We start from the raw sequence: 15,474 nt of genomic DNA on the forward strand, positions 1-15,474 counted from the left end.
GCCCACATAATTAAACACTTTAGTTACATAAAACATGTAAGTTTTGATGTTATGTACTGTATAGCCTGTATGATAAATAAATATGGAGCCCAATAAGTATAAAATCCAGAAAGCTACACAACATGGGGCGGTTCATTTACAAACACAAGTCTAACTTAAGTTTCACAGTTTTTTGTTAGAAAACAATCACATTGTTACAGCTTAAATTACACAAAATGTCAGAAATCTGCACTGTCATGAACAAAAATTTAAACCTAATTTTTCATGATTTGTTGGATTCACTCACTGAGGTCTGAAATACAAGTTTTGACTTCTTTTGAGTTTACGTTTGTATTTCACCCTCAGATTGTTTCTTTTTATTTTCCTCCTTGCCTTGTTTGGTATCTTTTCAGCTCAACTGAATTTAGTTGTTTTTTCACTGACATACTGCATTAGTATCACTGATCTGAAATCACACAAAGAACTTAAAATCCTAGTAGTATTTTTTACTGTAAAAAAACCACAGACATGTTGAGTAAATTTTTATAACTTGAAATGCAAACATAAAATGTACATTTTGTAAACAGATACAACTATTTATGTAAAAATGCAGCCAATACACCTGACGTTTTTTTTTCTCATTTTGTATAAGAATTTAAAAATATTACTAAAACTAAAATGAGAGAACAATCAGGTGTGGCAATAAGATGCCCCACAAATGATGTGTGCCAGTAAAAAACAGTTTGTCCACCAAAAGACAGAAGAGCACAGGGACAAACCTGCAGGCCTGACAACAGCAGGTGTATCACTCCACTGGTTTTCTACTGACAGTGTTTACAAATGTGCCTCTGTGACATTCATTAGTGCCCTCACTGACACACAAAACAAAACAACGACTACACAACACAACACACTAAGTATACACTCCACACTAAACGTCACAAATCTCCCACATCTAAAAACTCTCTCTCTCACTTGCTCGCTCTGTCTCGCTCCCGTTACCGTCACTCCCAAAACTTTTCCCTTTTCCTAAACCAAATCCCACGTGTTGACTTTTTTTAAATTGGTCGATTGGTACATTTTTCCACCGACAGGAAAGAGGTGGCTTTTTCCCTTTCTTTACTGTTTTCGTGCTGTCCTTAGAAAACGCTTAAAACCCAAACACGACGACAGTATTTAGAATGGTAAATGGACTGATTCTTATATAGCGCTTTTCTACTCTCCCAGAGTACTCAAAGCGCTCTATACAACATATCACATTCACCCAATCACACCCATTCACACAAGCACTTTATCTGTACTTAGTGCTTTTTCTAACTACATTCACACTCCGATGGATGCATCGGAGAGCAACTTGGGGTTAGTATCTTGCCCAAGGATATTTGACATGCAGACTGGAGGCGCCAAGGATTGAACCACCAACCTTCCGATTAATAGGTGACCTGCTCTACCTCCTGAGCTACAGCCACCCCATTAGAAAAAATTAGAAAAAAGTGTGGCTTATATATATCATCATAACTGTGGATTTACTGGCCTGTAATTAAAATTAAAAAACTTTGAAGTCCGAACTTTCAATACGGGCTGAAACAGAGACTCAGCGTGGCTGCAGCTTGTTGTTGTCAGCTTACATCAGTCATGTGATTTGGAGGTGCAGCGTGTCCGTGGACCACGAGGGTTAATAACACTCACCTTCCTTCCATTTCCAGAGTGTAACATCCACCCACCTGTGTAAAATCCGAAATTCCCATGGTGTTGTTCAAAATGTGCTCTGGCACAATCATAAACATCGCTTGTTACTGAAAACAAGAAAAAAGCCATCCTGCTATGGGCTGAACCATTTGTTACTGGTGGAGGGGGGAACACTATGCAATATATTCAGTTTTAGCATTTATATTCACTGTTGACTGTAACTACGCTCAAACTGTTAATGCTATCTTATTTTAATAAACAACACTGTCATATGCAAAACTGGGGTGGCACTTGGGGTGGCAAGGGATCATTTTAGGGTGGCACTTGCCACCCCATGCCACCCTTCTAGACCGCCCCTGCTCTGACACTCTGATCCACCTCCACACCTTCAACGCCACATTCACTGAACCTCTTTATCCTGGATTTGGGTTCTGCATTCAGTGTTCCTTTACATTTTGGCAAAGAAGTATGTATCAGCAGTTAAAGGACATTAAAAAGTAGAGAGGCAATTTTGATGTCAGTGACTCTGTGTAGTTAGTCTGACCTGTTAGAGAAACAGGTCAGTCTGTACATGTCTGTGTCTTTCACTCTGAAACACATGATGAGATTCATGGATTCAGTCAGTTGATGTTTTAAACTAAACGATTCACAAATTCTTATTCAACACAAGTTTGGTGAGCAGCAGGGCTCATCCTGATTTTTGTTTTTGTGCATTATAATGATGAAATAACTTTGTCATGTCTGTGGTGGCCTTTGGAGAATTAAACCATCCTTTAGAAACTAGATATAAATGTCATATTTTCCAACACTGATTTTTTCTGTGTTTCAGACGCAATGAAAAGATAAAGAACAGTCTGTAAATCATAAGTTATCAATTCAAATGATTATTAAAGCCACAAGAGAAGCTTCCTGTTATTTGTACCACTCACCTGGTCATGTGATCCAGCTGTGCAGCCAATCATAACTGACATCACTTTCTACTTTGATATTTCCATGGTGAATGGACTGATTCTTGTTTAACACGTTCATACTCTGATGGATGCATCGGAGAGGGTTAGTGTCTTGCTCAAGGATACTTTGTGTGCCAGCTGAAGTAGTCAGGGATTGAACCACCAACCTTCTGATCATTAGATGCCTTGCTCTATCTCCTGAGCTACAGCATCATCAAAGCTCTTTCTTAAATCCTCTCTGAGAGGAGCTCAAACACGAGGAGGAGACGAAAGTGAGGGAAGAGAGTGGACTCATTAGTAAAATGAAAAACAGCCAGCATGATGTTTAAGACAAGTGAGGTAACAGAAATACTATATATGGCAGTGGTCACCATGGCAACATCAATGTCGGTTGCTACGTATTGTATTGATCCTGATCTGTGAGCCTCATATCAGGATATGCTGTTGTTTGTATTTGTTTTCATTGTTACCATTTTTGTGTCTTTTTTAACAAACTACTTTTATCTTGCCATCGTTTGTCAGAGAGTCAAACTAAATTTGGTTCATCTTTCTACAATAAAAACATATCTTCATCTTAATTATTGTACGTGCAGAGTTGTAGTTACTCACAGTGACCACTGGAGGCATGTGATCCTGATAGTTTCCCTGGAAGCGTCCAGTTCATCCACATTAATGAAGCTGTTGGTGATTAACGCTCATCTGTACAACTTTAACAACAATATTAAACATTTAATCGCTCTACAAACAGTTTGATGTATAAACTGTGTCTTAAAGGGTCAAAGTAAACGTCACATTGAAAGCAGATTTCACTGTAATGTACTCTGTTTGAAATATTCCAAATATAATCTGGCTTGGTAATGATTTACTCATATATTGTCCACGCAGACTAAAGCAGTAGGAGATGAGATGGAAAACAATTAGAAGAATCTTTACTCTTTAATGTCACAACTTCCTGTTCCTCTTTGTATGTAACATAACAACATACATGATACAGCTGCAGCAGCTGAGGCGAGGAGAGAGGCAGCAACAAGAAAACTGGAAGAAGGAGACCAACAACACCACCTGTGGAAATCTTTCCCCAATCAAGCGTCATCATATCAGCATTTCATCAAAAGCACACATGCTCCGACCTGACAATGCAGAGGTGTGGCAAAATCATTGAAATCATTTATGAAACAAATGAGTGCATCAAAAATAAGAGTGGAGCTGCAATGAAAGAGAAGTGAACTTTCTTCAGTTAACACAAAGTTTTCCCTGACAGGTGACATTTAATTAAAGTGACTTTATTGTTGTGTTTGTGGATATATGACTGACCTTAATTATCCATAAAATCATCACATTCTCTGTAAGATTAAGGTCGACTATTGTACAGTGTATATTTTAAAGTAAAGGCTTTAAAACCAAGTAAATGCTGAAAGTACAAACGTCACTAATGTCACATAACTTTGCCGACATGTGGCCAACAGTAATGTTTTAATGTTCTTCATTATTAAACATTTGCACATAAATAAGTGACATAATATTCAGTACTTACTTTAAAAGTTTACTCTTCCGCCGTTTTTTTCGGCAAAATTATCCACACCCACCGCCGCGCTATGAAGTCTGGGATATGTTGGGCCACGAAGTCTACACCGCCACATCCTTAAAATTCAGGGAAATGAAGGACGCATTTGAGGGCCGCATTTCGAGCAGCCTTTGAATTGGGACAGCCTTTGTCGCGTCGCTGTGATGTAATCGGCCTTAAAATGCGCCCTTTAAGGCTGCAAACCCTGAATTGGGATACAGCCACTATGTGTTAATAGACCTCTCTGCACTGAATCATACTTGTTATTAATCTCTGTCTCTCTTCCACAGCATGTCTTTGTCCTGTTTTCCTTCTCTCACCTCAACCAATCACAGCAGATGGCCCCGCCCCTCCCTGAGCCTGGTTCTGCCGGAGGTTTTTTTCCTTCCCACTGTGACCAAAGTGCTTGCTCATAGGGGGTCATATGATTGTTGGGTTTTTCTCTGTATCTACTGTACAATATAAAGATTTGACGCTATATAAATAAAACTGAATTGAATATTTGATTAAAAATATATTAAATATCAATCGTGATGTACAGCGGGTAAAATAAGTATTGAACATATCACCAATTTAAATATATTTGTAAATGTGCTATTGACATGAAATTATCACTAGATGGTGATAACACTGTCCAATCATCAAATGCAAAGAAATCAAATGTTACGTAAAGCAGTTTCACCCCGGTTCTTTTTATTCCTCGGGCATTCAGAGACAGCACCGGACTCAGTAGTCATTTTACAAAAACCTTTATTCATCTTCAGTTACGCATGCATCTTCTAGAAGAGGAGATGTGCAAGGCCGGTGTCCCTCTGCAGATCTCCCCTTCTTTGTTTGCAGTGTTGGGAAGGTTACTTTTAAAATGTATTCCACTACAGAATACTGAATACATGCCCCAAAATGTATTCTGTAACGTATTCCGTTACGTTACTCAATGAGAGTAACGTATTCTGAATACTTTGGATTACTTAATATATTATCCTGCTGTTTACAACTACGTGAATGTACTATTGCTGTGATTTATTACTGTTACTGAAGGTCCGCGGCTCCGAACCGTAGTAAAGGGACCTCTGGCTAATACAGTGGGTTCCGTGTCGGGCTGGTAGCCGAAAAATAGCTTTACTTTGTTGTCTGGGTCACTTTGCTTGCCAGAGACAGAGAGAGGCCTTGAAAGGCTGCTCCAACGGAACTTATTTTTTCCGGAGGAAAACACGAACACAGTGTACAGTTGAGTCTTAATAGCTTACTTACAAATGGGCTCGTCAGGCACTCTTCTTGGCTGCAGTGGTTATTATTATATTTACATGCTTCCAGCTCCCGTTTTTGCTCCGTGACAGCTCGGACTTTTCCTTTCTCTCCCTCCCTCGCTCACAGACACATAACGTGTATGGTAGTCCATTCTTCCTGCAGCACGGACTACACTGCCCATGAGGCTACATTCTTTAGGGCCATGCCTGTAGCATTCTGCCTATTAGCTTAGCACAACAACAACAACAAAAAAGCGCTCTCTCACCCAGGAAACACGCAGAGAGAGAGCGTCACCCTGTAACCATGGCAACCGTAACGCTGCCGCCTGGAACAACAGAACATAGCTGTCAAACAAACCCAAACAGTCCTGACCCGCGATAATATGAAACAGGAAAGTACCGCCGTGTAATCCATTTATTTCAGCAAAGTAACTGTATTCTGAATACCACCTTTTAAAACGGTAACTGTAACGGAATACAGTTACTCATATTTTGTATTCTGAATACGTAACGGCGCTACATGTATTCCGTTACTCCCCAACACTGTTTGTTTGTTACAACCACTCTTATAGAAGCGACCCCATCGTACAACCCCCATGGTGTGTTGCAAACTCTGTTTGTGCATGTATGTGCGAGCAAGTGAGTGCCTGTGTGTGAGAACTACAGGCTTGGAATGCATGTGTTTGGGCTCCTTGCATGCTGTGATAACTTAAAAGACATGGATGATGTCAGGGCTCTGTGTGCGGCAGGCGGAGGTGAGGATCCAAACGCAGGACTCGTAAAACCAGATTTCAACAGAAAACCACAGTTTTATTGCTGGCAAAGCACAAAACATGAACAGAACACAAACACTGAGAACCGGGAACACACAGGCATGATCTGATGGTACGACACGACACCGAGCACGGGAAAACACAGGGCTTATATACACAGGGTAGTAGTGAGGGAATCGGCAACAGGAGGGAGACACAGCTGGGAGAGATCAGGGCTAACGAGACAGGGGGAACAAAGCTGCATACACTAACGTAAGACAAAGACTTTCACAATAAAACAGGAAACATGAATCACAACTCAGAGAGACAGACAGAAAATGACACATGGAACTGAACTATACATGAAACCACAACTCCTAAAACATGGATAACAGAAACATGAAACTCTAATCATCATCATCGTCATCGTCATCACCACAAGAGAATGAGAAAACAATCCAAAACACCAAGATAACTGAAACACAAAGTACCAGAGAAACAAAGAATAATCCATCATTCAAAATATAAACCAAAACATAATAAACTCAAAATACTGGGTCCAACGGACCCAGAACTGTGACAGATGATGTTGTCCATAGTGCAGCAATAGTGTTTTGCAGTCCTTGTAGTGGAAGGAACGTAACAAAACTACAACAACTTGAAAATCCTTATGCAAAAAAGGGGGACCCTGGATTTGGATGAAAAGACTGTGATTGCTGAGGACTACAAGGTTAGCTAAGATTTATTATTTAAGTGATCATATTAATAACTTTATTACTTGTGTCTGTCCCAAATGAATTAATGAATTCACATTATTTTAAAAATATATATTTTAAACCACAATAACATTTTATATAATACATTTTTCTTTGCTTTGATAACTTACTGAATATAGATATATATCTGTTTTACAGACTGATGTTCAGAATGCCCCCTTGAAGACCCATTTCCAGGAAATTGTTGACAATGCAACACTGGACTGTGAGGGTGAAAGAAACATCTTTCATGCACCCAAATTTGTTGCTGGTCTGGTAAATCACCTTCTACCACATGCAACTTTGTGGTCATCAATGATGCTCGGTACATTTTTTTATTTGTTGTATTACTATCTTAAATTGTCATTTATTCATAAATGTAAATGTGCTAAATGTTGAATTACCTATTTTAATTATGTTTTTGAATTACTTGTATTCTCCTTAGGGGATCTTGGACGTCATGGTACTGGTCCTGCTTACCAGCAGCTCAGTAAACTCTATGGTGACATTCAGCAATCCAAGAAGCAGGTATCATAGCGAGAAGAATAAGTGAAAAAGAAACATAAATTATATATAAATTTACAATACATAGATACTGAATTAAACAATGTACTATTGCATTTAAGAATTTTACACAAGTCAACAGAACCCAAGGAATCATGGAGAAAAGCCAGTGGGATTTGAAAAGAATCTGTATCCAGAGAAGGAGACTGACAAGGCTTGATGACTTTGTGGAAATTTATCAAAAAATGCATGATGCCCTCCTGCTTGAATATGCAGACATGAAAAAATCAAGACAAAAGGTATGAATAACTTCCTAATAATGAAAACTGTGTTTTATACAACTAGAACAAGAAACTAAGAAAAAGTGAAAACATTTGGCTATGACTGTAGAATTAAGAGATGATAAAATAAGTAAGCATTAAAAGTATGTATGTGTAATCAACAGTCTTTTGGCGTGGAAATGGAGAAATGGAAAGACAAAGGCATTAAACGAAAAGGTGTGTACGTGTCACCGTTAGTGACAGAACTGCCACTGAAGAAAAAGCAAACTGAGGTAAGTCATCATGTTCCCATTATTTTCAATAATTAAACCTTGTGATGTCCTCCCGATGGCCATACTCCTTTTGTCCTCTGGGGTAAAGCGTCCGCTTTGACTATTTATAAAGCATCAATTATAAATTATCATCCGTCTCCGTGTTTCAATGTTTTATCAAACTGTATTCCAACTGATTACCTGAAATCTTTATGTTTTTTGACAATGTATTACACCTAGGCATGGGCCTTAGTGAACCCCCACTTTAATGACAAAAAATGCATGTCCATAGGTGACACAAGTGCAGGAGGAAGCTCAGGTTTTTTGCTTTTTGCTGGTCACACCATGTACAGCTTTGTTTTCAGCAGTTGTAGGCCAAGGGCATATGAATTAAACAAGCTTTCAAGGGTGATCATTGTCTTTTGGAGACCTACTGTATTAAGCACAGCTCGCGTGGCCTGACTGCAGGCAAGCAAGTTTGCAATCGTACACTAGCATGTTCTCTGTACAGCTGGACCGAGCATCACATACTGCCCATGTTTTTATCTCATAGTTCCTCTGTTTACTTGGGATGTAATGTTGGACAGAGTCCTTTAAGGGGACTAGGCACTCATACACAGTCATATCAGTGCCTGTATGGTACACCAACAGCAGGACAGATGCTCACTCGTTACATACATCTAAAATCAGAACAAGTTTGTCTCATTCATGACCATATTCTATTGTCTATTATATTCTATTATATAAAGTCATTCAAAAATGTTATCTGTTAACAGATAAAAGGGAAGACCACTGTTCAAACCTTTAAACAGGAACAGCACAAACAACATGATGCTCGTCAAACATTTTTAGAAATGTTTTTAATGTCTACATTTATGTTTTGTGTGTTATTGTCATAAATGATTCTGAAAATTGACATGTGTCTATCTTTGTAGGATGACAGCCAGGAACAAATAGCTGTTTGCCAAAAAACTGCAACATACATGGCTAATAAAGTGTCGGTCACAGTATGGAAAGGAGATTTATGTGCCTTCAAAGTGGATGCAACTGTGAATGCAGCTAATGAAAGTCTCTCTCACATGGGTGGACTTGCAAAGGCACTGTCTGCTACTGGAGGACGTACTATCCAAGCAGAGAGTGATGTTTTCATTGCCAAAAATGGCAAATTAAAGGCTGGACAAGTTGCAGTGACCACAGCAGGCAAACTGCCTTGCATGAAGCTGATTCATTTGGTAGGCCCGTGTCTGCACAATGACCCAACAGTGCACATGATATCCCATGCAAAGAAACTTTTAACTAAAGGTATGTTGAATGTCATGACATGTGCAGAAGAGCACAAATTTTCATCTGTTGCCATTCCAGCAGTGAGCTCTGGAATATTCAACTTTCCAGTCTCAATTTGTGCTGATGTTGTAGTCACCACAATCAAAAAGTACATTGAACATAAGAACCCCACAAGTCCTCCATTTGAAATACACCTGGTAAACAACGATGATCCAACCGTGAAGGAAATGGAAAGGGCCTTCAAAGAGATCCTTTTGGAGCCACTCTCTGATGTCAGGAGGACAGTGAGTACACCCATTTTTAAAGTTTAATTGTCATCTTTAGTGTTAGAAAAAATGATAACAATAAACATGAATAAATAATTATTATGAAATAACAAGTGAAATTTAAGAATTAGAGCATCTTTGATGCATAGAATAACCCTTTTCAAATTGTGCAATAAAAATGAGGCCACAAAAAGTAGCAGTCATTAAATACATTCAGGCTATGTTGTTCTTCTTCATTTGTTATGATTTTGTAATCACCGCACTTAGTGAGTATTATGTGAAATATATCAGCATTAATAACGTGTAATTGATGCAAAAGGTAATGCAATGTTTTAATTAATAAAACATTACTTAAAATGTAGTAACAAATATTTTTGTTTAAATTCAACCCACAAATCGAGGGGCCAGAGGATTCTCCATCTACACTGGAAAGGACAGAGCACCTTGAGAGAAACACAACCGGTGTGACAAAGGACACTGCATCACAGGTGATGTTTCACGAACAAACTCACTCACAAACAATTCAATAACTATGTCATGTGTTTGAAAAACCAAGTTTGTTAGTACATATTTTTGTAATTATATATTAGATTTTATTATATGTATGTGTTGATGAATGAAAAGTACAGACCACAGAAAAGTGACAAATGTCAGTCCAACAATAAATGTAACTTTTACATGTTACTGGCCTTAATATTACAAAAACAACAGTAACTGACTCAATTTTGAATTTCTTAATGTAGTTTAACATCTCAAATAAAGTCCATTAAAATCTATGTCAAATTTGGAGATGTTTTCGTGTTGTTGCGTCAGGTACATAAAATACTTTTAAAAATTAGATTTAAAACCATTGTAATCGATTACATAAATGTTCTCATAAGAAGAATTTTTTGAACTCATATTTAGTTACTATTGTCTTATTGAAACACAGGTCGCATATTTGTGGAAACAACAGGAAACGGAAGTTGTTGTTTCTGTGGTCCCATCTCAGATTAGAGGTAACAACTTTGTCATACGTCACAGTGAGTTCCTGACCCTTAGACCACACAGCTGGCTTGTTGGAGAGGTATGTATCCAGGTATTAACCCCCTCCCCCAAAAGTACTGCATAAGGTTAACGTTAAAGCTGGGGCAGAACATTAGTTGTTCCCTACACAGTCAGTAAGTACTGCTTTAGATCTACATTCCAGGCATATCCTCATGACTGAATACTGAGTATACGTAAGTAAAAAACTCTTTATTAACCTTTGTATTCCAAAACTTTATCATGTTTACAAAGTAATAAAAGGTTATTTGTTATACTCAGGTCATTGAAAGTCTCCTGCACCACTGGGCCATTCGGCTAAATCTGGGGAATAATATCTACATTATGAACCACTACACGAGCGGTGTGATCCTCTATGGAGAGAGAGAACTAATCAGGAGACAAAGCTTGTCCAAGGTAAAAAAATTTTAATATATTCTAGAATTAATTTTTTTAAAATTTTATTAATGTCTCGAGATAAATGGAAAAAGTATTGTTGCAAATTTGTAATTAATTTCTAATATGTCACAGGTGAACTTTGACAACTACCGAGCCATTTTATCCTTTGTGAACATTGGAAATGTACACTGGAAGTTTCTGGTTAGTACAAGCAGCATTTCTGTGAAAAAAAGTTTGTTTCAATAACACATTCTTCATAATTTATGTACTTTTAAAATTTATATATCTATCGCAGTACATAAATGCAGATGACAGCTGTCTGTATTTGGTCGATCCTTCAAGAAACTCTTTGGAGCAGGAAGAGTCTGACCGTGCAGCCAAAAGATTCCGGTAATTATGCGTTATTACATGTATATAATAATAACATAAAATATTTGGTACTCTGTAATGCCATTAGAAAAGTGACAGGAGGACTTAGGAGGTCTTTTTCTAAAGGTGAACATATGGTTGTAGATGAAAGTGTAATAAAATCCGTGGTTCTTTAAAGAATTTAAAATATTACTTCAAAATCACACACATATGTAATTTTAAATAATAAAAATACCCTGACAGTGTTTAAGCAGTGAGACATTTGACACAGTTACCATTTGTAGATTTAAAAGAACATGTTATTAATTTTGATACTTCATGCAACATAATCTAGAGCACAGGGCTTTCTGACACACCATTAAAAACACAGTGATATGTATTATATGTGTCTATGTGATTTATGAAAAAGTACAGAATGTTCTTTTTCTGTGTGACGTTTATCTTTCATTTGTATATAAATGTCATGTACATTATGTTCACACAGTGAATCCTTCAAAATGAGGAGGACATGCTACAACAAAACAGACTGGGTGAATGTGAGACTTCGAGGAGTACTGACACATCCATTTCAACGGGATGGTTCTAGCTGCGGGGTAATGGTCATCATGGTATGGTACCGCATTAACGCAATAATATTGTTCTGTAAAATTAGATAAGAAGATGGGGTGGGGGGTGGGGGGAGTTAAAATAATCTTAAAAGGTTAAATTGTGTAAACAGGAAGTGTAACATTTGCAGATGTTTTCAATGAAATGTTATTTTTTGTTTTGATTTCAGATGGCCAAAGCAGTAATTCAAGCATTCCCAAATAAACCAGAAATGACATTTTTGATGACAAAAAAAGAGATGGCCCAGGCACGAAGGACATTTGCACAGACAATACTTGAGGCCTCAGGTGTGTAATATCTTCTTCAAATGGACATATTTGTTTGTGTCAAACTGATGAACACTAACATATGTATATATTTATGTTTTAGTATTTGACAGTGACACCAACTGTGCCATGTGTGCAACGGAGAAACCACCCAATCCAGGACCCTCCATCACTGACTGGGTATAGTGTTTTTAAAAATAGTTTTATGTTATCTACAACAAAGTATTTGAGTCTGTGTCTTTAAGGATTGTAATTTATTAAAACATAGAATTATTTACTTCATGTGTTTATGAAAGTTCATATGTTTTTGTTTACAGATCCAGTGTGATAACTGCAACTGCTGGTTCCATTCTGAATGCCTGGACATGACAAATGAACAGCTCAGCAGCGCTCAGAAGACAGAGTGGAAGTGTGTGCTTTGTGTAACCTAATTCCACATGCAGTGAAAGCTACTTGAATAATCTGCTTATAGTTATTATTGGTGTTTTGAGGAACACATGTGTAAAACACAATGTGTATAACATTCTTGCTTTGTGCACGTACAGTTTATATGTAATCTGAGGTCAAAGATGAAGATATTAACAGTACAGTACTGTATATTGGGTAAATTTTATTGTTAATTTTCTCTGAATCGTACAGTAATTTGGGCTTTGGATCATGGGGTGAAAAGTGGAGATGAACCAAAACTGGGAGTGGATTGTGAAGTAAAATAGTGTCAGGACACAAAAGACTGCGTTTCTAAGCCGGTCTTCATCCGTACCGTAATATGCGTAAGAGTAGTGCAACCACATTTTAGGTGCGGCTGGCGGTGCGGCTAGCTTGACCGTGACTTCGTAAGTGAGGGCTCACTTGACCGCAGTTAAATCACGGACAAACTATCCCACAGTTGTTTATGTTTTTAAACCCATTTTGCACAGAGAGGCATTGTTTGAAAAATGTATTGATAGCAATGTTGAATATTATTACACAGGGAAAAAACAACTACATGTAAAATAATCACACCGTGACGCCTCTGCCTTTCTAAATGCAGGGACAGTAACTGTGTGTGTGTATGTAAGCCTGTAAAACCTGCAGATAGATTAACAGTATTTTGTCTCTATCTGCTATTCTGCAATTCGTCTCATGTAAACAATAACGTGGCGCACAGCGTGACGTGAAAAAGGCACATTTAACGTTGCGTGACGAACTCTGTATTCCTCGTCCACACGTAAAAAAAAAAAAGGAGTTTTAAAAAATCTCTGTTTTCGGTGATTCGAAACGCCGTTTCCGTGTGGACGAAACAGCTGCGTTTTCAAAAATACCCGTGTAGGTGCGGACGCAGCGTAAAAGAGTTAGTAGTTTATTTTCTTACTACCTGCAGATTACTTGTATTTGCTTAATTGTTTACTAAATGTTTGAGGTGTGAAATAAACCACAATGGAGCAAAATATGAGTGTGTGTGGTTGGAGGATGTGTCAGTGCGTGCGTGTGTGCCTGCGTGTGTGTGTGCGTGCGCGAGAGAGGGGGGCGCGAACATTTTTCTTGTAAAACAAAGGGGGGCCTAGCGAAAAAAGTTTGGGAACCACTGAGCTAAAGGATGCTGGATACAGAGGTGCCATGTGACAGAGAGAGAATGGAGTCCAGGAGGGGAGGGAGGTGGTGAGCGTCCAGGCATGAGCTCTGGAGAAACCAGGTAAAGAGACTGGTGAACTGGAAACAAGGGAAAAACAGGGTTAATGCAGAAGAGCTAAGAAAACAAGAAACAGTGGCTTCATTCCCACTTGATAGAGTGCATACCACAACATCCCAGATTATCACACAGTTTCATAAATGTCTGCAGTGCTGTAGCAACACATGCAAAGACTCTGTTCTTTACCACAATGATGTGCTGAGCTGTTGTACTCGGGGCGGTCCCACACAGTCCTGGCCTGGCAGACTCCCACTGCAGCCTTCAGGAGACCCCCTCTGTATGGCTGGGCATGCTCATTCAAGTCTGACAGAGAAACATATTCATGTGCTGTATATGAGATCTGGCAGCCAAGAGAAAAGTGTTGATCATCTGTTTTCACACATTTAAACAAACAGGTATCTGCATTCATAAAATAACCAAATGGTGTAATGAAGTCAGATTTTTCACCAAATGAATAGATTTGAATATATGAAATGCACAGAGGCCCAGGAAAAGAAAAGGAAGCATTTTTTGTTGTTAAGTTATGAAGTTATTGTTCAAACACAGAGCTGAAAATGATCAGAATATTTTCACTTTATGTTCAGATTGTCACGGCCCGTGGCTCGGCATCCTGGGAGCTGTGGGAGGCTGCGGTGGCCACACCCTCGGGCTGGGCCGCCTCCAAACCACCTGCGTCTCATCTAAGGCAATCACCGGAGGACTACTTCAGCCAGCTCGGGCGGCTTCTCCTCGCCAGTCCGTAAGTCTCCTTCCAGTGTGACCAGCATTCAGCGTGGAAGCCGGTGGCCTGCCTGTCCTCCTGCCTGACTGCCTCCCTCCCTAAGGATTCTCTCCCGGGCATCACTCCCCTCCTCGCTCCACAGTCCTGCTCTACCTGTAAGCCTCGGCAACTTATGAAGTCTAGCTTTTCATTTTTGGCAACCTGCGTGCTGTGAACTGTGTCTCCCCTTTCTGTTGCAGTTTCCCCACGGTCCCGATTACGGCGCTCCTGGGCTCCACGCTCCTCGTTTCCCCCCGTGGCATGAGCCTTAGTTTTTCGTTTCCAAGCTTTGTTAAAAGATTCCTCAGTTAAATAAACACTTGTACATAGTTCTGAGCTGCGGTGTGCTGAGTCTGCTTTGGGGTCCTGCTACCTGAACGCTCCGTGTTTTGTGACGCAGATGTTGAGAAACTCAGATGAGCGACTGGTTGTCATAGCGATGGTTGAGAACCTCTGACCCCTCCTGAGTTCATGCTGTGACTGTTACACTCTGGTTTCCTTTCTTGCATTCATGCAGGCTGCAGGATACAGACTGAGTCATTTGTCAACATTTCAAATGTGTCACGATTTGAAGTGATGAAAATGTAGAAACTGCAAAGCTGAACGCTCTCACTCTGTGACAGCTGTGACAGGATCCAACGTAGAGGTGGAAAACCAGAGGATGTTAAACAAACAATAAACAAATGAGAGAACTTTTTTTTTTAACTTCATAAAAAAGAAGAAAAAAAACTTAAAACCTGAGTTTGTGTCCAAATTGGGGTCAGCCTTCATCTGACTTTTATCAGAAAGCACTTGCTTCCATGTTGCCTCAGTCTGCACGTCCTCCTTCACCACAGTCATGCACTTTGTCTTTGGTCTCC

At 39.1% G+C, this 15,474-nt stretch overlaps 1 protein-coding gene and 2 long non-coding RNA genes across 3 annotated transcripts; all 3 read left to right on the forward strand.

Annotated features, from left to right (window-relative positions):
• The first annotated feature begins 6,001 nt into the window (after positions 1-6,001).
• Positions 6,002-8,927, forward strand: LOC102077333 (uncharacterized). The gene is made up of 6 exons (XM_019355725.2): positions 6,002-6,911; positions 7,096-7,261; positions 7,382-7,464; positions 7,563-7,739; positions 7,886-7,993; positions 8,749-8,927. Exons 1-6 carry the CDS (start codon positions 6,852-6,854, stop codon positions 8,869-8,871), a joined length of 717 nt encoding a protein of 238 aa, XP_019211270.2. The 5' UTR covers positions 6,002-6,851; the 3' UTR covers positions 8,872-8,927.
• A 287-nt stretch (positions 8,928-9,214) lies between these two features.
• LOC102077275 (uncharacterized) lies at positions 9,215-12,056 on the forward strand. Its single transcript, XR_003219176.1, has 7 exons — positions 9,215-9,540; positions 9,918-10,010; positions 10,454-10,588; positions 10,828-10,962; positions 11,077-11,145; positions 11,240-11,334; positions 11,798-12,056. It is a non-coding gene; the product is annotated as an uncharacterized LOC102077275 (long non-coding RNA).
• A 55-nt stretch (positions 12,057-12,111) lies between these two features.
• On the forward strand, positions 12,112-12,722 carry LOC109200238 (uncharacterized). Its single transcript, XR_003219184.1, has 3 exons — positions 12,112-12,206; positions 12,289-12,365; positions 12,503-12,722. It is a non-coding gene; the product is annotated as an uncharacterized LOC109200238 (long non-coding RNA).
• Positions 12,723-15,474: the final 2,752 nt, after the last annotated feature.

Source organism: Oreochromis niloticus, linkage group LG3, assembly GCF_001858045.2.
Source record: "Oreochromis niloticus isolate F11D_XX linkage group LG3, O_niloticus_UMD_NMBU, whole genome shotgun sequence".
Taxonomy (NCBI): domain Eukaryota; kingdom Metazoa; phylum Chordata; class Actinopteri; order Cichliformes; family Cichlidae; genus Oreochromis; species Oreochromis niloticus.

Coding starts and splice junctions, on each gene's coding strand:
- LOC102077333 (XM_019355725.2), top strand. CDS start 6,852: ATGCAAAAAAGGGGGACCCTGGATTTGGATGAAAAGACTGTGATTGCT. Junction 7,465..7,562: donor TTCAGCAATCCAAGAAGCAG/GTATCATAGCGA, acceptor ATTGCATTTAAG/AATTTTACACAAGTCAACAG. Junction 7,994..8,748: donor TGAAGAAAAAGCAAACTGAG/GTAAGTCATCAT, acceptor ATCTGTTAACAG/ATAAAAGGGAAGACCACTGT.